General features: G+C 36.5%; 1 protein-coding gene across 4 annotated transcripts in view; it reads right to left on the bottom strand.

The window, feature by feature from the left end:
- magi3a (membrane associated guanylate kinase, WW and PDZ domain containing 3a) overlaps positions 1–25181 on the bottom strand; it is a 134123-nt gene that overhangs the window by 38284 nt on the left and 70658 nt on the right. For 2 of the 4 annotated variants that reach the window (XM_082145382.1, XM_082145383.1), the window contains exons 2-4: positions 19002–19118; positions 13361–13480; positions 2646–2852 (exon numbers count right to left, since the gene is read on the bottom strand). In XM_082145382.1, coding sequence (XP_082001508.1) covers positions 2646–2852; positions 13361–13480; positions 19002–19118 — 444 coding nt within the window. Of the gene's footprint in view, positions 1–2645; positions 2853–9834; positions 11332–13360; positions 13481–19001; positions 19119–25181 lie in introns of those variants that run through there. The other 2 variants (XM_082145384.1, XM_082145385.1) reach the window with 2 other exon arrangements.

Here is a 25181-nt window from a genome sequence, read left to right as displayed (position 1 = left end):
CAGGTACTCACCAGGTACTCACATCTGATAACAAATGACTCTAAATTGTAATGTAGAAACATGTAAAGCTGCTTTGAAACTATATGTATTGTGAAAAACGCTAGAAACTAACCCAGCTCAAAGAAAGCAACAAGGCTCTAGCAACAAGGTAACAGGTTTGATTCCGAGGTAACATGCATACTGGTTAAAAATGAAAATAAATGCAAGAACAAAGAATATTATACATAAAAAATATAGGCCTATATATTGAATGCACATGACTGAACCTAAAGTAAAGTACATATCACAGTAAGCGTTCTCTGTTCATAAGTCTGAATCAAAGCTAACCGAAGAATGATTCTGGTTCAGTGAGGGAATCAGTTATAAACTCAATAAACCCTCTGAACAATTCACTTTGAGTCTGATTCAAATTGCTGAATTCCCTGAGCTTGAGTTTTGTGAATCTTTTTGAACTGATTCATTTAATTGAATCAGTTCATAAGAGTCATTTCTTGCAAATCAGACAACACCACTTGTGCAATGCTCGAATAAAGAATAAAATACAGTTGGCCTAAACATCAAATACACTGTTCTGAACCAGAGTACATTTCACAGTAACAGTTCTCTGTTCATAATTTTGAATCAATAAAAAGATAACCAAAGACTGAGTCAGATATAAACTCAATGAATGATTCAGTCTGATTCAAGGTAAGGTAAATTTGAGTTCTAATTTTATGAATCATTCCGACTGATTCATTTAAAAGAATTATCAGTTCTTAGAGTCATGTTTTGACCCTTCAAATCAGACACCACCACTTGCTTTGCTTGTTTTTACACACACAGCGAACACAACTGAACAGAGACTCTGCAATTATCTAACATCACCTCACAAGATAATATCAGACACAATCGCATATAAAATCACTATTGGAAATTACGGTCCCTAATGAAATGACTTAAATTACTGTCACCATTTTTCCCCACTTTAGCTCTATGCTTTTAAATTACTTTACAGCTTATTAAGGGCATGATTAACAGAGGATAACTAACTTACTGAATGACAGGAAGGAGGTGTGTGGAAAACTATATACTACACTCATTTCTTTTTTACTGGGGTGGCACTCTTTCAAAAGGTACGCCTTTGTACTTAGTACTTAAAGTATATATTAGTACCTAAATAGTACAAATTAGCAACTTTGGTAACATTTAGTTTAGGGTGCAATTCTCACTATTAACTAGTCGCTTATTAGAATGCATAATTCCTATGATATTGGCTGTTTATTAGTACTTATAAAACACATATTAATGCCTTATTCTGCATATTATACATCCCTTAATTCTACCCCATGCTTAAACTTAACAACTACCTCACTAACTATTAATAAACAGTTATTATGAATTTATTGAGGCAAAAGTTGTAGTTAATAGTGAGAACTGGACCCTAATCTAAAGTGACCGAACCTTTTTAAAGGGTACCGTCCTAGTGAGCGCTTTTGTATAGTCACACCATCCCTCAGTACCAGAGCTCTACACTCTTTATACAACTCACTGCACATCCAAGTACCCCTCTGTAAAGCTCTTCATATTGCTCTCACAGGGAACACAATCAAATCTGCCCATAACAACTTAAGCTCTATTGACAGCATCTGTGTCCTCTTGTCGATTACCACAGAAAGTGAAGTCGCTCAGCTTGCAAAAATGAAGTAAAAACACATTTACAGTAATACACTTACAATGAAAGCCAAGCAGACAAGCTGCCAACACAGTGTATCACATGGTTTTGAAAATATAAACCATACCCTAATGCTTAAACATTACAAGTGCCGTGTTGGGGAAGGTACTTCAAAACTAAAAGCTAGTCATCATTTTAAGTATACTACTTTTAGGAAAAGTAGTTTGCTACACTTATAAAAATAAATAAAATCTTATTGTATAAATATATAAAAATAAATACATAAACTTGTATTAATATATACATTTGATTTAATTAATATATAAAATACACATTAAAAAATTAAATCACTTTAAATTAATTAATTAGACAACACTTATATACAGAATACTCTGTAAATATATATATTTAACAAAATATTTTGCTACAAAAATGAGACCTAAAATGCAGTGCAGGCTCTTGAATCTGTGAATTTTTTTTTTTTTTTTACTTTCCAAGTGAGGCAATTACAAATACAGTGAATCAGTCTTTCCAACACCTCATTTGAGAGAGAAAACAGTTTAGAAGTTTAGTTGCATTAGATTAGCGCCTTCGCTCACTGAGTATGCAATACAAAGAAACGTTTAAAGCACTGTTTTGTTGTTGTATACTGCTAACCATTGGAAATATTAGCTTGGTAATGGAAATGCTAAGTTGTTTAGCTAGTATGACACGATTGAACAAATGTAGAATATTTAGCCTGGCTTTTTTAATTAGAAAAACACTCCCCAACACTATACATGTTGTGATAAAATCCCTTACTGACAATGTCTTTGCAAATTTATCTCCAATCTTTCAACTCTGCTGAGTTGCATTTGTACCCATTTGTACAGTATTGATTTTCTAATTCTCTTCCAATGAATATGCAGTACATTACAATTCTGCACCGCCATACAAATTCAGAATCTATATGAACGCACTCAATCTTGTTGAACACACACATTCCCAGTCTCACCAGTGAGCCCATTGACAATGGGTGGCCTCTCATCCTCCTCCTCTTCCTCAGGAGCTGCGCTGTCCTTTCTATCCATTTTGCTGACCGATGTGGTGCGTTTGCGCTGAACCTCCGCGTCAAACTCCTCGTCAAACAGAACCTGGTCTACCAGGTCTGGCTGCACTGGGCTGGGCTCTGCAGGGGGTTTTGGGGTGCCATAATAATTACCTGCAAAGGAACAAAGATAAAAGACAAAGAAAAGAAAAAAGAATCAAAATTTTTCACATTCTGCACTGATTTTGCAACTACCGACTCAGCAACTACAGCTGCCGGGGTTTTTTTACGTGTCGAGTTAAAAAAATTAAATATTACTTTGCATATTCAATTTTAATGCCTTTTAACAACAAATTTAACTGCAAAACAAGCCTTTATTTTTAGACACTTTTATTGATAATAATGGATGAGAGATGACAAATTATGGGAATTAATTTAACTAAATGCAAATAATTTTAAGACATTTTGGGATGTGTGCTGAGGCCCCCTAGTGGGCTCTGGCTCCCTGCTTGAGAGCTACTGCGCTTAGCTATGGCTTGAAGCAACTCTGCCATCATTTTCCCAAAGATATTTAGTATTTAGTTAGTAGGAGTAAAAACCAAGCTGATCAAACCCCGTTCGGATTGAAGGGTGCTTCTGAAGCGTTGCGTCTTCAAGGCATGGCTGGTCTCTGAACTGTAACAGCATCGAGCCCACTATATATATCCTGCTTCCTGTCACTCTTCAGTAAAGCTTTAAGTCTTGTTTGCTAACACTGCAGCTCGGCTCCCTACAGCGCTCCTCTGGACCCCGACGCAGCACTCTGCCACTTTATTATTATTTATTGGCAAAAGTCCACCACTGAAGATTAAGAGTGTATGGTTTCTTCTACTTCCCAGAGAGGCAGGAGGTCTATCTTACAAGCTTTACTGTCCTGTGTCATCTGGATAAACTTCCTGGGGTGAGAATGGTATCAGTACAACGTATGGGAAACTATGCAGCACTTCATGCTGACCTACTTTCCCAACTATTCACAAAAACATTGACTACTTGACAACTAGAAGGGAGGACAGGATGATAAAAAAACATATTGATTCATTTTTCACCCTTAAGATTTGAGAAGTAAGCCATCACAATCTATTCAATCTTACAACTGCTGTCATATTATAGACGTTTAGGACATTGAATTGATGAGGAGAGTTATTGCTTTAACCTAGCACAGACCCCTTTTATTACTTGAAAGATGGCAAATAAGAACTGTGATAGGCGCTCTTTCCTTTGAAATATTAAAAAGACACCCCATCCATAAAATCACTAACTGACTGCAACCTTCACCGCAGCTTAATTTACACTCTCATTTGACAAGTTGCATCAATTGCCTTTACTTGATGAGGAACACAAAAAATAAATATGGGTTTAAAAATCTCACAACACAGAGTTCGTTTTAATGTATTCCGGGAAAAAAAGTGTTAATTTGAATTTATTTAGTTTGTTGATGTTAGAGAGATGGTGGGTGGGAGGGGTTGTCGTGATATATACACACACATACATACAATATATATATATATAGAATACATTTGAATATTCTTATATATATATATATATATATATATATATATATATATATATATATATATATATATATATATATATATATATATATAAGAATATTCAAATGTATTCAAAATCCTAAAGCTCCCTGTTTATTTCCCGATATCCATATGGCATCAGACTTTTGGAGCCCTCTGTATCTAATGGAAATACATTATCACTGCAACATAATAATTTTCCTCCATGCAATCTGTACTTGGTGTGGACTTCACGTGGCCGCACAGCAGATGGACAGTGCTTTAACAGAAGTGTGCACTGTCAACAGCCGTTATCATCTCCATCAACAGGCGGTAGGCCATGCATGAAATAAACCTGCTTACTCAAAGCAGTTCTGCTGAGTGTCCTCTCCAGATTTCATAAACGCATAGAAGCCTGCGTGACTGGAATAACTGAAGTATCCAAAACGGCAAAGTTCAAAGTAAGGGCTTTAAAAAACACAGCTATGCAGTGGGAAGTAAAAATAAAAGGATCTATTATCCACCAACATATCATGCACTGTAGACACCCTCTACAGTGGTATCCCATCACTCAATAGTAGGGTGACCATATTTTAGTTTTCAGAAAACAGGACGGGGGCGTGGTTTGGGGGGCGTGGTTTGGGAGGCGTGGTTAAGGGGTGGGGGCGTGGTTGGGGTGAATGCATCAAAAAATACTTGACAAATGCATTCACAACCTTGCAACTATGTTATTGTACTTTAATACATAAAGTAGCCTAATACATCCTTTCCATTCAATGTTTGGCCCGCAACAATAGAATAGCCTACTATTAAACACCTTTTACATGACACTATTTCTTTTCATGGCCATAGCATAGCTTAAAAATCTACCACTAAAATAAAAAATCTACTACACTATTTCAGTAAAAAAACTATTTCAATCCTCCTGATGTTCTCTTGTAGCCTTTTCTTTATGTGGGCTTCTACTTCGCTAGCACCTTTATTTGACACTGACAAGTACGTTCCAGCTTTGCAGTTCATGCATTCTGCTTTACACGGATCCCGACCGAAACGAAAAAAACAGGAATTTTCTCTGTAAATTATCTGTGAATTTACATTTGGGCTTTTTTTTTTTTTTTTTTTTTTTTTTTTCTGTTAGCTACTTACATCTTATCTCGCACTTGACCGTAAACTGAAGCATCGACCGTCGAGTCCTGGTCGAGTCACGCTGCTAAAAATTGAAATTCTGTGTCTGTGAACGTAAAGTCCGCCTACTTTGATTTGATTGGTCATTTCAAATATTCTGACATTGAGGAGCAGTGTGACAGACCAATGAGGCTGAGATGAACACACACACACAAACACACAGTGGCTTCTGTATTCTAACGTGCTCTCTGCTTGCCGCTGCGGATTGAGGAACGCGCTGATTATAACAAGACGGGGCGAAGCCGGTTTCATATGTTTTGTGTGCAAAGGCAAGCATGTATTTAAAGTACACGCTTAATGGCCCAATGAAAAATAATGAAAACCAGGACATTTTCATCACTTTATAAAAAACAGACAGGACGGCCAGGACAGGACCTGAAAACAGGACATGTCCTGGGAAAACAGGACGTTTGGTCACCCTACTCAATAGGATGAGTATCAACACAGTCAGTACTGTAGGCAGAGACTCCCTCTGCAGTTTTATAATTTCGGAGTGTTGTCGCTCTCTTGCTGATATACCTGATGATTTTGGAGTTATATGTAAAATGCAATTCATCATAATGCAAAAAACAGAAAGCACAAGCTTGTTAACCATACAGGTTATGTTGTAATGCTAAATATAATGGTAGAATTGTGTGTATTATGACCCGCCGGGACCCAATACGAGATCCACCAATCAGAGAGGTTCTCAAATGATTTTTTTGATTGGATAAAGTGAATGGAGAATATCATGTTTTTTGTTGGCGCCTATGATAAGACATCCAAAATGTAAGAAATATGGGTAACACTTTACAATAAGTCTCATTTGTTAACATTAGTTAATGCATTAGCTAACATGAACAAAACATTTTTTAAAGCATTTATTAGTCTTCTTTGTTAGTTAATGATTTGTTGTTCATATAAAAACGTGTTGTTAAAGATATAAATCACACAGTACTTTATAAAATAAATGGATAAAATGTAACCACATATTTTGTTTGTCTGGTTAAATATATTAAAAGCTAATTATTGGATTGCATTCAATTTAATTGATTTAAAAATGCCAGGTGTAAACACCTTTTGTAAGAACTGTTTTACATTTATTTATTACTAAAATGGAATCTTCATTTGGCAATGAAATTGCATTTCTTTTTTAAGTCATTAAGAGCTGAATAACCTAGATTTGACATTCTCATCCTGCGACAATGGTGTAAAGTATTTGAGTAAATGTAATTAGTTACTGTACTTGAGTACCTTTTTGGCTACTTAGTAGTTTTACTGAGTATCAAATATATTAGCAACTTTTTACTCTCGACTTGACTACATATTTTAATAACTATAAGTACTCTATACTCCAATACATTTGTGATGATTAATGCAATTACTCATCACATTTTGCATTGTGGCACCTAACTTTTTCTGCAGCGGTTTATTTCTGCTACAAAAGAAGCGATATCGCCATACAGGGTATTGAAGGGACTATATCTTGTGCGTTTTGCCATTACTCACCCAAACTTGTCAACAAGGCTACTTCACGCGAACATGAGTGCATTAGCAGGTAGTTGCTAAATTGCAGATGTTTTATATATGAGATGAGGACATGACTGCAGCCAAAACCAGCACGTCCAGAGCAAGTAAGCTTTGAGAATTTAATTTTACTGAACATTATTTTATTTATCCTTTATATTGAAGAGACCATTTGAAGGATATTGGTTTAATTATTTCCTATTTGAGCACTTGAGCTTAACTGAAACTTGAGTATTTGTAGACGTTTAAGAGGCTGTGTCGACCTTGATTTATTGCAATTTTGAGGTGTTCAGTTTTATTTCGATTTTAGAAAATAAACACTTGATTGCTCTCCTCAAAAATCAACTGTTTCTTGTTTTTCACCATGAGGACTAGTGCATGTTTGAACCTACATTCAATACGAGCAAAATACTTAAGTACTGTTAAAATCAGATACCCTAAAACAACTCAAGTCGTATTAGAATTTGTGACTTGTAACTTGTCATTTTTGATGTAGGGTCTGTACTTTTACTCAAGTATGGTTTTCAGGTACGTTTTACACCTCTGCCCTGCGATTACCCTTAATTCATGACTGTAAGACATGTTTATCATAAAATGTCTTGATTATACATGAGCATGCAGCACAGTAGAAAAGTGTGATCAAATCATGGCCATAATCATGCCATGTCACAGCCTCTGGGGCCACCTGTCAAACAGCGGACACAGCATGATGGATCGCTCATAAACTGCGCGCTGCGTCATCCTTGATTAACGGGCGAGGGAAGGGTCGTCCACCGGGGTCTGTGATGATTTTTGTTAGCATTAATCTGTGGGAGATGGCTGGGCGCTGTCAGAGGAATGACGATGATTTGAAACCATCTTCCTTTCACCACTGTGCACTAAATGGCATAGAGGAGGAAAGATAGACAGGCTGATAGCAGTAGTTGTTTAACATTTGAGTGTTTTATGTCAAATAAATATCATGCCTGCTCCATCGTCCCCCGATGAACTGATGGAGGACGACAATTCACCCATGACGATCAACGAGCACAACAAATACAGACCTGCCACGGAAATTTTCCCTGAATGATGTTTACTCTCTCACACACAATCACCCACACAAGCACATACAGCCTCACACCCTTAAAAGGAAATTAAATGCGAGTTGACTCATCTATAACCTTTACCCACACGGGCCAAGTTGCTGTGCAATTTAAACATCATTCCACTAAAAATACAAATCAAAACATGCAGTTTAGTCAGAATTATGTTGCACATGAGCATCTATTAAGCCTGTGTGGATCTTAACAGCATCTTTCCTTTGACTATAACTGTTCTTAGTGTGCACTAAGGCAGGGTTTTTTCAATGTCAAGGACCCCCACATTTGGGGCACAAAGCTTGATGCCTTAGTATGCAGTCAACATTTAATTTTACAATGTAATAAGCTGAAGGAAAAGTTTGTCTCATTTGGGAAAATAACTTCAAAGCCCTGAGTTTCTTTGTGTGGGGCACTGAGAGGACTGTGGCTGTATGGACAGATGGAAAACAATATCGCTCAAAGCCTTTTGGATTCTATTGTGGGATGTTGGGGATATTGCTGTGGGCGGCGGGATGCTGTTGTTCAATCCTCTTGATTCTGCATCTACACAAACAGAAGAGAGATCTTGCACTCGTTCAGAGATGAGAGGGATTCTCGAATAGTTTTTAGGACACCATCAATGATAAAGCTCATCCTGAGGAGAGTCATCCTGGTTCTTAAACAAGGGGCCGGGGCCTATTAGGCGATTTCGGGAAACTTTCAAGGGTGCCTCAAGATGACTTAAAATTATTTAAAATAAGTCAATACAAACATTGAGAAATATTTAGACTGAGTTGTTTTGGCTTATTTTATTTTAATTCACCCCCTGAACAAATTTTTTTTTCTTTGTTTACCAAGGCTGTATTTATTTGATAAAAATACACAAAAACAGTAATATTGTGAAATATTTTTACAATGTAAAATAACTGTTTTCTATTTGAATTTATTTTAATCTAACACTGAATTTTCAGCATCGTTACTCTCTTCAGTGTCACATGATCCTTCAGAAATCATTCTAATACGAGGATTTTCTGCTCAAGAAACAATTCTTATTATTATCAATGTTAAAAAGATTGCGGCTTAATGTTTTTGTTGAAACTGTGATGCACTTTTTTTCAGGATGAATAGAAAGCTCAAAACAACTGAATTTATTTATCTTTTATAACATTATAAGTGTCTTTACTGCCACTTTTGATTAATTTAATGTGTCCTTGCTAAATAAAAGGATTATTTTAATAAAAAAACTAAAACGAACACGTTGTTTATTTTCCTGTCCTGATGAAGCCCCTCCTTCAGAGATGTGCTGTGATTGGTTAGCTGGCCCAGTGTGTTGTGATTGGCACAGCTTAGTTCGGGAGATGTTCAGGAAATGTCATGCCCCTTACCAATACCGTGAGTTTCATCTACTCAGATCTAAATATTAAGGATGGCGTCAATTTCAAACCAGTTCACGCCTGATTTCAGACTTAATGTTAACAAACAAGAGGATCCTGCAGGACGGGTTTCATGCCCTGACATAGCAAGCACGGATTTCACAGGACGTTTCAGAGTGGTATGGGTTTTTTGTAATTTCTTATACATTTTAGATGCAAAGTTATACACCATTTAACCATGATACTTGTCGAAAACTATGGTAATACAAACAGTAATCGATCTCAAAACCATTGCTAATTTTTCTAAGGGGTGGTGAACAGCCTTACAACAGCGAGAGCTTACAAAAGTTACAGTAAACACAACATGTTGGGTAGCAGGCAGGCGGAGGCAAAGCTTTGCCTTTTGTTTACATCGTAGCAACAACATAAAACTTATAATTGGAACTGTTAATAGAAAACGCAACTACAAATAATAAGACATACTTACTTACAAGTTATGTTCCACAAACAACAGATTGTCCCGATAAAGTGGGAACTGCTCCATTACAGGAGAAGCTTTTGTGCGTAGTCTGCAAGGTTCTGGAAGCTGTTCTCCATAAAATGTGCAGCACACAGATAAACGTTGGGATTATAATGTTCAGGAACAATGTTTAAAATAAATTTAAACCCCTCAGAGTTCGTCAGCCTTAGGAAGGTCAAACAAATGAGTTTTGGAAACGGGATGGAAAAAACAGTGTATCTTTGACATATTATTCTCTAATGCAGCTCAGCCAGACCTCGCCCCCTTTTTGCCTATTCTGTGGGTGGAGATTATTTAAATGAATAACATTGTGACTTCATAAGATTCGGGAAAAAAAACATGTTGTAGTCCAAACAAGTCGTTCGTTGTAGTTCTTGGAAAGTGGATTATGTTAAATAAAATATCTCCCTTTTGAGTGGACTTAGAGCTTTGTAACCTTGATCTTTTTTATTCTCAAACAGCAACATTACACACTAACTAAAGTTGAAAAAGTGAAAAAGCATAATAGGACCCCTTTACAAAATACTTGATTGGGCCGAAATTGTGAGGAATTTTTTTTTTTTTTTTTTTATCCTCATCCAGTAAATCATGAACAACTGGAAAAGTCATGGGGCCTTTGAATATTGTTGTGGACAATGAGGGGCCTTGGAGTAAAAAAGGTGGAGAATCACTGATCTAGAAGATCCTTTCTGACACATGGCAGAGAGAAATGGAGAGAGGGTGTGATTGCCGTATCTGTCGTCATTGCTCACTTCTCATGGAATTGTGGGTGGAAGTGGACTGGTTTATAAACATTGTCTACCTGCGTCACTCTGAGGTGGCTGTCCTTCAATATTCGACATTGAAACAATCATTAGAAAAGCAAGGGAATTTGCAGGAGATTTCCCTCAAGGGATTCAAAATGCAAGATCTCATTATTTTTAAATCGCTGTTGTAACATTTGAAAAGGACACACAGAGTTTATGCCATAAAACTTGGGCATTACCAGTTACCATTGATTACATCATGCTCCAGGCATGTTGAAAAACTGGTCAATTATTTCCTTAAAAAAGCTAAACTCAACCCTGGAGAACACATAAATCGCTCTCTATTGCATACACACAACATCATCTATAGCTTAGACTTTGCTCTTGAGCATACAGTTGCTGAATTTATACAAGTGCACAAAACTTGCGAATGGTCATGAATGCCATTGGAAAATTCCTAAAGGGCATCTAAGAAGCCTGAACATTGTCTTCCTGTTTCACACACTCTGTAAAACCAAGACAGATTGTCTTCCCCTGCTTGTAAAGAGATGGAACTGAACAGAATCTTGTCTGTTCATCTAAACCAACAGTTAACAATAACTGAAAACAGGATGGGCCATAAAATGTGTTTTCACTGAAGAAGATCACAAACAAGACCATATTATATTTATGGGAACCAAATTCAAGTTACTCAGGCTAAGAGGTGTTTCTTTTTTTTTTTCTTTTTTTTTTTTTTTGAGACCCCAAAGTGAAATAGATAAAAAAATATATAATATAATATAATATAATATAATATAATATAATATAATATAATATAATATAATATAATATAATATAATATAATATAATATAATATAATATAATTCTGTAAATTCAAAGCTGAATTTTCAGCATCATTACTCTTTCTGAATCCTTCAGAAATCCTTCCAATTTGCTGATTTGGTGCTTAAGAAATATTTCTTATCAATGTTGAAAACAGTTGTGCTGCTTAATATTTTTGTGAAAACATGCTAAAAAAAAAATTCAGGATGAACAGACAGCTCAAAAGAACAGCATTTATTAAAAATAAATTTATTTTAAAACATAAATGTCTTTACTGTCACTTTTGATCAATTTAATGCATCCTTTCTAAATGCAAGTATTAATTTTAGTAATGTATATTTAATAAAAATATGTACTATAATTCAATTATTTTTCAAATATCTAAAATATCAACAAATCAAATTTTAGTCGTGTATATTTAATTAAAAATATACTGTAATTAAATTATTTTCAAATACGTAAGATCAACAAATCAATAAATCGCCCCCTATTACATGGGAAGGGCATTCTGAAGAAAGTCCACTATTCTAAATACATTTATAGGCTCAATAAATCATGCTGGTTTCAGGATCCTGGTTTCAATCCCAGAGCAGCATGTACCGGCTTTCTTGCCAGATGTCATGGGAAGACAAGAAATCACTAACCAGAATTGGTGAGTGTGAAATTATCCTTCAGGCTAAAATCCCAAGAGTCAAGATATTTCATGTAGATGGAAAGGCCCCAGTTAAAGTCACCCACTGTGACATCCACATTGGACAGAATTACTTCACCCTGGAAACAACGAGTCCTTCCCATAAAACAAGAGCACTTAGTGACTCATTGAGGGATCATTAACCAAACCTACCACTGGCCAAAAGCTAGGTACTTGCCAAGCATTTGGGGGGTTTATCAGTGAGGAACTCAACAGCTTTGAGGCAATTACATTAATAACTCAGACCTTGAGACCCTTTAGGCATGTTACAGATACGGCATGAATCACACAAGGTGAACACCCTCTGCTCTGAGCTATTTCAAGTCAGCAGAGGAGGTATACGAAATATAAAAGGGTGTGCAATACAAACATTCAGCACACTTGTCTCCCTTAATTACCATAAAAACATGGTGAGTCAGCAACCAATGCTGAAATTGCACAGTAAGTAATGTAGCACACATTACTTTTTGCTATGGTAATCTACAGAATTTGAAAGCACTACTTCAAGAGTGAAGGAAACCAATGTTCAACTAAGATCAACTAAGATGACCTAGTTACAGAGCTTGAATTGAAATTCCACTTTCTTCTTTTTTATATGCAATTAATTCAGCTTGAAATACATACAGACTCCATCAAATTTTTTTTTATTATTGTAAATTTTAGCCTTAAAGGGATAGTTCACCCAAAAATGAATGTTCTGTCATTATTTATTTACTCTAATTTCTAATTTACTCAAAACTTCCTTTCCTCTATGAAATACAAAAGAAGATCATTTTAAACTATTTTTGTCCATATAGTGAAGATCAGTGGACCCCATTGACTTTCAGACTTTCATTGTATGGACAAAAAACACTTAGAATATCAGAATATCTAAGAATTTCAGAATATTTTCTTTTGTGTTCTGCAGAAGAAAGTAATACAGGTTTAGAACGCCATGAGGGTGAGTAAATGATGAATTGTAATGAATTGAGATTGGTCGTATGTCTCCTATATCCTTATATAATATAATTTACACTCATGTTATGTTTCTTCTCATGAACAGCTGATAGAAAACAAGATGCATGCTTCTAGTAGCAGAATGCATTACCCTTTCTCCGATCAATGCATCTTGCAAACACTAGTAGTTCCTTCTGCAATCTAATCTAGTTTAGATTGTGCTCTCAACAAGTATATGTATAACAAGCCCACAAGAAATGACCCTTGACTCTCAGTGCTCCTACACACGGTTTCTTACCATCATAGGTTCCACTCTCCAGTAGCAGCCCGCTCTCCTCCAGCACACGAAACTCCCCCACGCTGATGAAGTTATAGTCCACTCCTGGAACCTCCCCTTCGCGAGGCTGCCTCGTGGTACCTGACAAAGGCACACAGAACGATTAGTAACAAATTATTACAGAAAAATGCTCTTTTTGTGTAAAGCAATTATGTACACTTTTTAAACCCTTTTTATAGGAAGGTGTCACAGAAAATGTATATCAATACAGTAGTTAACATTTGAAGTGGATCAAAAAAATTTATCAAAGTTGTCCTAAGACAACAATGGGTATTGTTCAAAACTCATGTATAACTTTGATGAAAGGTTTTCATCTTCAAATGTTGACTACTGTATCATCTTCAAATGTTGACTTATGTATGTATGTATGTATGCATGCATGTATGTATGTATGTATGTATGTATGCATGCTTGCATGTATGTATGTATGCATGCATGTATGCATTTATGTATTCATGTTATGTATATATATATATAAAACACGAGTCTGTTTTCTTAATTAAAATATATTCTATCTAAATATGTAAAATCTGTGTCTAATTCCAAACGTAAAAAAAAAAATATATATATATATATATATATATATATATATATAATAAAATAATATCTACAATAGTAATCTGAGTTTCACCTCACAATACAAAAACATTTGGAAGTTAATTAATTCCCATAATTTAAACATCACTCTGCAAACATGACTAAAATCTACATTATATTACTTTAGTAATTTAATGCATATTTTAAAGAAAATAAACAGACATTATCATTCTTTCAGTTCATTTTCAGTGTTGATCTCCAACCTCATTCTCTCTGTTGTAGGAGGAACTGCAAACAGAAACTCTCTGAAAACATGCTCTCCTTGAACAGAATAACAAGGCTTGCTTTTGTTATTAGCCTTTATTGTAGTCCTCCGTGCAAGACAGAACACAAAGAAAAATCTGCATCTAGATATTCTGCTGTAGTGTATCTTTTTCGATCATAAGTATAGTTTACACTCTGCTTGCTTCATCACAAAAGTTTCTCAAACCTGACAGTCACACAGCTGCTATTGTGAGGCGAGAGCCCAGATGCCAGTTTCTGTGGTGGAGGAGGATAAACAAACAATTATCTCTGCAGTTTGCACAAGCCACATGAAACACCGCCAGCTGCTTAAGCACCTTAGCATCCACCCCAGCACGCCGCCACACAACCCAGCACACTTCAGAACATCATAAATGCCTACAAAGAAAAGAATGACCCTGCCTGGCCATCTCTTCAAAGACTGCTTTGAGGCATTTTAATGTCACTTTTCACATTATACATTTGAATTCTGAATGCAAACTTTTTTTTATATCATACAGAAGACTAATATTGCCAGTACTGAATGAGGTGTTTATTTTGTGACATCAAAAGTGGGATGAATTATATTCACACCTCATTATGGGCTCATGGTCATCTGTGAGATCCCTTAACAAGCTCTGGAAAAGTCTTAAATCTGCACAAGCGTAAAAAAGCAATCCTTTGAGATTGACCACCTAGGGCTCTTTTTATTTCAGCATTCATTTTTTTTAATATATATCTGCGGATGAGGCAGAGAAGGGTTACCGTCGAGCCATAACGGATATTAATGCCAGCAGGAGGAAGGAGGGAGATGGAGGCTTCAGCCGAGCTTCAAGGATTATGTGGCAATTTGGACTCCGGGCGATCTTCTTTCCCGCATTTTTTTTCTGTCCCCGTGTCCAATGAGACATGCGCAACAGTTCCATTCCAGAGGTTTTCAGATGAGCAAACGGTATGACGGCCAGTGCAGTCAGTGCTTCATGAAGGAAATCGATTTATGAATCTTCATGCTGCTCTTTTAGCACATATCATAGTGACCACATCTGTTAAGCAAGAACCGAAGTCTTATGATAGATTGATCACTGATAATCTTCTTCAGTGAGCTGTAATCAATAAAGTATTAAGTTAAGAACTGAAGTGACCAGGTCTTTGAGTCAGTGAAAGAACCGGAATAGTGAATGATTCTTTCTTTTGAACTGTTTTTTTTTTCTCTCTCATTGAAACAGTAGATCCATTCAACTGATCCATTGACTGAATGATTTATTCCGACTAATTCGGTTCTTACTGATTCAATAATCCGTATTCTTCAAAAAAAAAAAAAAAAATATTATACAGAATAAAAATTAAAAGAGGTTTAAAATGACACAAAGTTGAGTAAATAATGCCAGAATTTTTATATTTAGGGGAAATAATCTTTTAACAGAAAATGTCTAGGGCTAGGCATAGGAATTATGGGTAATGTGCCACTGATTTAAAGGGATAGTTCACCCAAAAATAAAAATGCTGTCATCTTCTACTCACCCTTATGTTGTGACAAACCTGTATGACTTTCTTATGAACACAAGATAACACTGGGAAACAAACAACATTGGAGCCCACTGACTTCCATTGTATGGACCAAAAAAAGAGAGACATTTTTCACAATATCTTATTTTGTGTTCCCTAAGAAAAAAAAAAAAGTCATACAGGTTTGGAACAACATATAGCGAGTAACTGATTTTCAAATAAAATCTCTTTAAAAATCTAGCAATATATTATTAAATATTGGCTGCAATTAAATGGCAATAGTGATCCTCACTGTCCTTCACCTTTACTGTGATTAATAACTTACAATTAAATCATTATTTAATTATTTTACTCGACTGAAGCCTGGAAGATGAACTATGCCAGTTCACTCTGACATTACTGCTATTACCGGCGCTATTAAATATAATTAGACCAGACCTGTGTCCATCATCTGGCTCTCATCCCTGATGCTCATGATTATACTGGATGGAAAAGTGTGAATGGAGGACTGTGTGTAAAGTCATGGGTCTGAACACCCAGTACCAAGAACAGTGGATGAGATTGACATTAGAGATTCCAGGTAGGCCCTCACACTGAGCTTGTGTCTCGTGCAATGTTGAGCCACAGCAAACGAAACATCTGCTCAGCACTGGTGTCCATTAAAATCCCAAATCACAGAGAGCCACACGCCAGCATGCAGGACTCATTTAATGAAAACAGTGGGAACTACATCACATCTCTAAATCAACAGACAGAGACCAAATTACAGTAGGTTGGTTTATTACTGAAAATGAATAGTGTTTGCTGGTACATACTCACTGAGACTAAAGTGGGTTGTTGCTATGCGGCTTATAGGTGATTGACCCTGTAAAGCTTGACATATGAAATAGTCAATTTTTCTTTTAAATGGAACCGTTTATTGAACCTTTAAAAGTATGATAGGCCATTATTTTCATAAACACTTTTTGTAAATGAAATGATGTATGGATAATCAAATAAACCAATGTTTCTTCAGTCCAGTAAGTGTTCATCTTGAAATATTACCAACAATATAAAAGTTATTCTTATGTTAACTTTATAAAAACCATTAAAAATGTCACAGCAAACACTTTGGCATGACCTGAAGATGGAGGTTTTTAAAATTATACAACAGGCCTTTTAAAAATGCAATGAATCAAACTATCAATCAGATGACAGAGGGATTGAGTTTTTCAGCAAAGTTATGTTGATAATTTAGAGGGATAATGTGCATCAAATATGATATAATAGGCTTAAAGTATCATCTTTAGTGTTTCACAAAAGAAAAAAGTCAAGCAGGTGATTAAATGACAAATGACAGAATTATAATTTTTGGCTCTATTCCTTTAATACTTCGCATTAAGTGTTTCTTGAAATATCTAACCCTAAGTATGAGCAACATTAATAGTGATAAGTACCTTAACCAACAGCACTAATTAAAAGATTACACCACAGCCCAAGAGAAAAAGAAAAAAAAAAGCCCTAATTAAAGATGTACGAGTAATTAAGGCATATGTTTCACTAATTCACTGGTTTGTGGCCAGACCACATATTCTGTATAAGAGAAGATCAAAACACATTTCGTGATTAAGTATTGGTTCGTTGGCATTGATGTCTTTAAGAAAAAAATCATTGTTCTGTTCCAGACAGTCTGTATCTGAAAAACGTTGCCAAGAAATTCCTGAGCCAATACAGGCAAGTAATTCTGCATTACCTAACAGGTTTAATCGATCATGATTATGTGACATTAGCTCAAACAGTACAGACATTGGAAGTATGGAAACTAAAATTGGCACAAGAGAAATGGGAGAGAAGGAATAAATCATTATCAGGCAGGCATCAGTGGCCTCCGGCATCTGCTTGTTATAGCAGGCAAGTGGCAGGAATCAGGATTAAATACCCGTTCACACCAAGAATGATAACTATAAAGATAACTATAACGATATTAGCATCCACAACAACAGACGACAACCTTCTGTTTATCATGACCGCAAGCTGCAGTTATATAGTCTGCCACTTTAAATAATCGAGCTCTTTAAAGTCAGGTGGATTTTGATTGGCTGTCGATGTTTTTTATCATTCATCAGCTGGAAACAATCGTTCTGAAAGTGATTCCAACAATATCATTCCTCTGTGTCGTTATCGACTCAAGACCCTCAGCTGCAGTTTATGTGCACCAGGGCTGGGTGAAGTGTCTATTCTAGCAGATATAAAGATAACTGTAGAAAACACATGCTGAGTCTATTTACTCTTTCAATATTCCCTTTAGATGAAATTACTGCGTACAAACAAGCACTTGGCAGAAGCACTTCTAAAGAGCTGTTTTAGATTAGACCTAGATTAGATATTAAGCTGAAAATGACTAAAAAGTGCTGTGTGTTGGTTGAAACACCCCGTTTCCAACTTTGTTTGGTGGATCAGGACAAATATAGGATTGCACACAGATTATGATCATTCAGATTCCAGGCATCAGATCACTTCTGCTCTAATGAAACTAATAAAATGACAGATTTCATCCAGGGTTAATATATTTAAGTAAAATTAAAACAAAAACCATAAAAAATGTAATAAAGTGTTGGCACCATTAAATGGAATAAAATAAAACCTAACGTATCTAGTTGCCAAGACAAGATTTATAGTTTTCATAAATCTTAAAGCAATAACATGGTGATAAATATAGGGCAAATTTATTTATATTTTTTAATTCAAACTTTTATTTTGAACTATATTCCTCATGCTTTAGAAGTGCTAACATCTCAAGATGTGTAGCACAATGTTAAACAGCTAAATAAAATACGTTTGGTTTGAAAACTGAAAACATACGTTTTCACTATAAACCAGAAGTATCATTTTATAATGAATGAATGAATGAATGAACAAATGAACGAACGAACGAATCAATAATGCATTATATAATGCTTTACAGATCATTAGAAGTGTAGCACTGCTCACTGTCATAACTAAATGCTGCATGAAGAACCTGGAAGATAGATTGCCTGTAATATTTAATCCAATGTATACATAGTGTATTCCACAGCGTGCACTAAACATGGAGCAATTTCAAACACAGCTAAAGTGCTGACTGTAATACAACCAGCCTAAAGTTTTCACAGTACCCATCAAACCCATGAAATGTTGGACTGAAGTGTCACTGACACCATAATTATTGTCTGAGTAGCTGGTGTCATGGCAGAGTCATCTCAGTGTGACCTGCACTAACACATTTAATGTGATTTGAGGATCAGAGGGGGATACTCACAGGGAATAGTGCGCAGGTACAGGTTATCTCTGATCACCTGCTGGAGCTTGTGGTCCAAAGAGCCTTTCTGGAACTGCAGGCTGAGGTAGTGACGCAGATCTGTGTTCAACACCTTTCCTGTAGAGAGAGAGATTTCATCTGGGTAAACTTTGGGTAGTTTGAGTACACGAGTATGCATGTGCAAGCCATTTTATATCCAATTGAAACAGGACATTCATTTATTATTCCACAAAATGTAGGTTTTTCCATCATGTCTTAATTTTATTCTTTAGGAACTTATTGGAAGCAAAAGTGCTCTCCATATGATAGATTAGCTGTGTGGGTGATAAACAAAAGTGTAAAATTGTCAGTTGCAAATGAGGTGAATATGACTAAATCATGCTAAACTCTGGAAACTGTCCCAGTCTTCCTCATCATTAAATGACATCCTTGAAATGTGCAGCAGGAGGTCCAACTGTTTCTAGCAGTACAAAAAACTTCCGCTCCACAAGCATCCAGATGTGTGAATGCATGATGAGCGTTAACAAAACAATGCAGGTTCTATTGCTTTGCTCTTGCCAGGAGTTCAGGCGGAGTTCAAGGAAGTGTGGAGGAGGTGCAAGCCATCCTGGAGGAAGGAGGGGAGGAGACGACCCTCCAAATTAGAGAATGAGAGAGTCGGAGCCAAGTTTCCCTTGGCGACTAAAATATGGGAGGGAGGGCAAGAAAGCGACGCCTTTTTGAGCAGCTCCAGTCTCCAGCTGTTGGTATTACGCAGCTGATGATCTCTGGGTGGGGAGAATATGCTTTGAAACTGTGCCAGTCACATGGCTTCTGCATTAATAAGCATTATTTTGGACCCCATAGCTGCTGAAACCGCCTGGCTGAGATCATGGATCCTGACACACTCTGGCATATCAAAACAGGTCAAAGAGCCCTTCACGCTACTTCAAAGGGGGTCAAGTCTTTCTTTTCTTTTAGCTTTTACAGTCTAAAAGTTTGAAGGGCTCAACAATGACACATTTATTCTTCAGTAGCTCAACACTTTCACTGGTCCCACAACAAAATAATGATATTTTTTAGCATATTTTATATCTAGCAAAAAAAATTTCTTTACAAAAATATGCAACAAGCTGGAGATATAGCCTATAGCTATAATTATATTATATAACTTATACTGAATGCTTGAGTCTGATTGGTTTACAAACATTCTAAGGTGTGCAATTATTTTCAGGGAAACGCACAGCTAAAGTAGTTCCAGGCAGGTCTTGACCGCATTACAGTTTCAAATCACTTCGCCAAATGATTTCAGTAATTTCAACAGTCCTTACAGCCTACAACAGAAAAAAAAAAAAAAAAACACAACGACACTGACCAAGCAAATAAATATAGTAAACAATAGGATAAAAAGGACAAATTATTTTCATGTTTTTTGCCATTACTCTCTTCCACTCAAACTCACACACAGAGTACAGACACACACTCGCACAGAAACATGTTGTTAGCGCTGCCGCTGCTCTGACGATTTTATCAGTAAAATAGTTTAACAACTTAAAAGCTACATGACATTTCTCACTAGTGAGGTAATAACAGCGCTGTTCTTGAAGCAGATAAACTACAGTTTCACTATAAGCAGAGACACTGCTGCCAAACACTGTTGAGAATCTCTCTCTCTCTCTCTCTCAAATGCGTACAGTATTAGTCCTAAACACAAGAGCGTTTTAAGGACAAAAACCTGACAAACGATGATTCATTGAAAGCAGCATTCAAACTGCATGAACTCCACAAGTTAGGGTATCATCAGGGTAAAACCTGAGGATCATGATACCATAACTTCTGGAGTTCATGCAGTTTGAATGCTGTTTTCAATGAAGCAAAAAGAGGGAAATAAACACTGTAAATTCAATGTTCCAACCAAACTGCAGTGACAAATACTTTATGTGGCCTTGAGAGAAACGCCATTTGTGCCTCGAGACAGAATAAATACAAACATGTTGTGATATCTCTAGCTAATTTCGAATGCAAGGTAATCAAAACAAGTCTCTCCCCAAGCAATTCTCTCTCACTGGGAATGAAATGGATGGCCCACTGTGATTGCAGATTAGCCTCGTTTCATTGGTCGACTTCGACGCATACTAATTTGCTCCAATCTAAATGTGCTCAAGAGGCCCATCATTCTCATTTAGAGTTCTGGTATCAATTCCACCTCTATGGCTGTTTAGCAAGACATTAGCGTGTCTGTCTTTTTCGTTCTGCACTCACTTCACACAGTTCTCATTTCCAATAGTGTAAAACATGATTTACTGTTGCCGTTCATTAGGGAGCATCTTGGTCCAGCATGGGTGCGTATTGAGCTGTGCTATGAGCTCTGTGAGTCATACTGTGAGACCTCAAAGGAGAGGCAGGAAGAGTGGAGAGAACTCCTCTTACACTGACATCACCGGCTCTAGCCACCCACACCTGGAAATAATCAGCAGCTACAGAGCATGAAACACATTGGGAATGTGGTCAGTATCACACAAGAGGTTGTAAATCACAAGGCGGCGAAGCAAATTAATCATAATATGAACTGTAGAAATAAATAGTATTTTAGAATGCTTGATCAGAACCTTTTGACTAAAAGGCCCCACTTTGTCCAGGGCAATATTTAAAGGTCCTCCTTTCTAAGGTAATATGTAACTCAAAAATATTACGATTTCAGTTTATCTGTAACACGTTACAGTAAGGTTTCATTAGTTAGCCTAACATTATTTAACTACTTCTACATTAGTTAACTACATTTCAGTGCGTGAGATTGTCCTGTTTTGCTGTTGCAGAAGCATGAGCTCTTGAAGCTCCGCCCTCTTCTTGAAGGTGGGCCAGAGCACCAGCTCATTTGCATTTAAAGGGACACACACAAAACAGCACATTTTTGCTCACCCCCATAAAGTGGCAATTTTAACATACTATAAAAATGATCTGTGGGGTATTTTGAGCTAAAACTTCAAATTTTTTACTACTAACATTTTTATGGTTATATTACTGCAACATACTTTTAGATTTTTAAACAATTATTTTGAAATATTTATGTGATATTATCTGATACATTATTGTTAATTAAATAAAGAAAAATATCAAGAATATTGAGAAATATTTTACGGAAAAAAATCTATAATTTTTTTTTTTTAATGTAATGAAATAAGTTTATTTACACGAACATTTCACTCGCTTCACCCATAGTCTGGAGTAGTTTTCATCACAATGCATTATGGAAATGTTTTCTCCACAAAGGATGCTTTAGCCAAAATATTAACCAAAATAAGGTAGTATAATAAAGTAGCCTCCCTTTTTAAGCAGCCTTCGTGTCACAAGTGTGTATATGATGCCTTAAAATTCAGACTATGTAAGCAACTGCATAGGTTTTGGAATAGAGCAGAAATGTTATAGACACTAAAAGCAATGTTAGCAAACTTGTGAACTTCTAACCTGAATTAGACCAATCCAGCCTTTTTCAAAAAAGACAAAAAAACCTGAACACCAAAATGATTGATGGCAAAAAGTTGCCTCAGATTCTGACTGGCTTCATTTACATGCTGTTGTTAACTTTTTAAGCTACAGGAACGCACACAATCTTTACTGAAATCTGTGAGGGACATTTAAATATAGTATTCTAAAGGCATTTGTTGTATAAACTATTACTGAGCACAAAATAATAAGTTGTGTTCCCTCATAAATAAAAAATATGCAAAACAAGGGCTCTTTCAAAGCTTTCAAAGCTACCAATGGTTTTCAAATTAAGGTGTACGACAAGGTCCAAGAGCTACACTGTGTAATTCTTTGGACATTGTAAAACGAGAGGAATTTAGGTCAGGCCACAATAGCTTTGCTTCATCCTTCATCAAGTATTGTACAGTAGCAGTAGCACGCAGGAATGTACTCCATGTTCCCTAGCAAAATTCTGCATGCCTGCAATTCATACAAACCCAGCTATACAAACACGGTGTGCCAAAAGCCTATACCCCAGATACGGCTGCCCGCAGTTCCTCATGGGAACACTGTTGTGCGTCCTCATACATGGATGTGGCCATTGTTGGTTTAGTGACACTCTCACACATTAACACTCATTTCTATATCAGCCTTGGTCTTTGTTTACAGAACAAGGCGCTCTTTGTGGCTACGCTGTCAGGTAGCGTTAGCGAGCTGTGTCATATCTCTGGGGTGCCACCCTCTGTCTCCCACTAGACCGCACCAAGTTCCAGTCGCTGTACCAGCCAGGCTGCCCATGGGAGCCACGGGATACAATAGCTCCTTTTGTGCCTCATCATCAAGACATTAGAGCCATTCTCATCAAGGTGGAGGGGGTCAGGCATGGACACAGAAATAATCCATGACGCAATACCATAGCACTGGACTTTTCTTGTACAAAAGCCTCGAAGATACCCCTGATTTTCACTGCACCTATCCTTTTATTATTGAACTAACTCTTTTTATGTGACTTACAATAGTTCAGCTCTCATCCTCGTGACTAAAATACACTAGTCATGGAGAAAGGTAATATCTCCCCAGACAGGCTAAAATGTCAGACAGTGGGAGTGTGGAATGGAGGTGTACAGACGCCATATTTATTCTGACCAGGGGCGTAGGAGCAATCTGAAAATTGAGAGGGGTACATTGAAAACCTTATTAGCTTGGCTCATGAATATTAATGAAGTAATGTTTGCCCGGTAGTAGATTACCACTTGCACATTCTTTCACTCCACTGCCAAAGTCATTGTACGAGTGGACTGCTATATTTTTGTTCACACAGCAGTTGAATGTTAAAATATGTTTATTTCACAAAAAAAAAAACTGCATTAGGAAAGCTGTGGGAACACATACTTGCTTCTTGATGTTACACAATTTGGCCCAATATTTTTTTGATTATATAGCAATATGACTAATAAAAATATTTAAGTGTAAAATAAAGTATTTAATTAAATAATATAACAATCATAATTTTATTTGACATTACATTTGTAAAATTACAAAAATAAAATGTATGCCTATATTAATTTCTTAATTTCCAAATTGGAAACAAAATTAGAAAAACACAGAGAATCCTTAAAGCTTCTTGACTGCAGCCAGTTTATAAACCCTCCTCGACTACACACGACTCAAACTGACAGCACATGTGGAGTTCATGAGGAGTGGCATTATCTGCAAATCAACCCGCTCTGAGACACTGAAAACACAGGATCATGAGGTGCTCTCATGTAAATAAACACAGTACCATTCAACTAAATCGCAAAGCTTGTGATTTGATAATCAAAGTAATCTAAATCTACTATCTAAATCTATTTTCTTTAAAAAATCTCTCTTTTTTTTTTTACATTCTGAAGTGTTTGTCCTCTGCAGTTCAGATATTTTTGAAAGACATATTTTCAATGTTGCATTGGCTGAATGATGGACCACTACTGTAGGTCCACCACAGTATGACATTTTGAAGGACTCTGCAGCCTCATTTTTATTCATGCCACATAAAATACACTGTCAACATTGCCTAAGGTCTATTGTTTTATCTGAAGCAGAGAATGTTTAGTTTGAAGAAAACAGGAATTTTAGTGATATTGAAGTAAATCAGCATCAGAAAGGTAACAACAACCATATTTCCAGCTGACAGCATCTTTTAGATTTACAGTACAAAACAAACAATACTTCAAACTACATGCAAAGACGACTATAGCAAACAAAGGCTGAGCTCAAACAACTCACCAACATTTGCGCAAACATTGCATGATCACATGAGTCTATTCTTCGTGTATATCGGTGGAACAGCCAACTGGAAGCACCTTTCCACCTTTCCACTTCAACGCCTTCTAGCGTACCTTCAGGTATGACTACTATATTATTTGCCAATATCAAACAAAGGAAACAGATAGACACTCACATGACTATCAATTCATAGGAGTCTAAGTCAGCCACCCACTAATGTGTTGTACAGACACACACACTACAGGACACTGCTTACACAACACAGTCACCTCAACCCTGAAAAAGCCACATGCTGAGACCCCATCTTTTTTCAATTAAGAGAGTCATATAAATGCCACAGATAAACCATCACCGGGAACTAACAAGGCCATGTTATGACAGTGGTCCGGTGGAGATTCACGGGAAGCCCAGTGAAGAGCTCATTAGCAGCCAGAAAACGCCACTTGGCAACTCGAGTCCTGCTTGCTCTCT

This window comes from Leuciscus leuciscus, assembly GCF_965113295.1.
Source record: "Leuciscus leuciscus genome assembly, chromosome: 18".
Lineage (NCBI taxonomy): Eukaryota > Metazoa > Chordata > Actinopteri > Cypriniformes > Leuciscidae > Leuciscus > Leuciscus leuciscus.
This window is presented reverse-complemented; position numbering and strand designations above follow the sequence as displayed.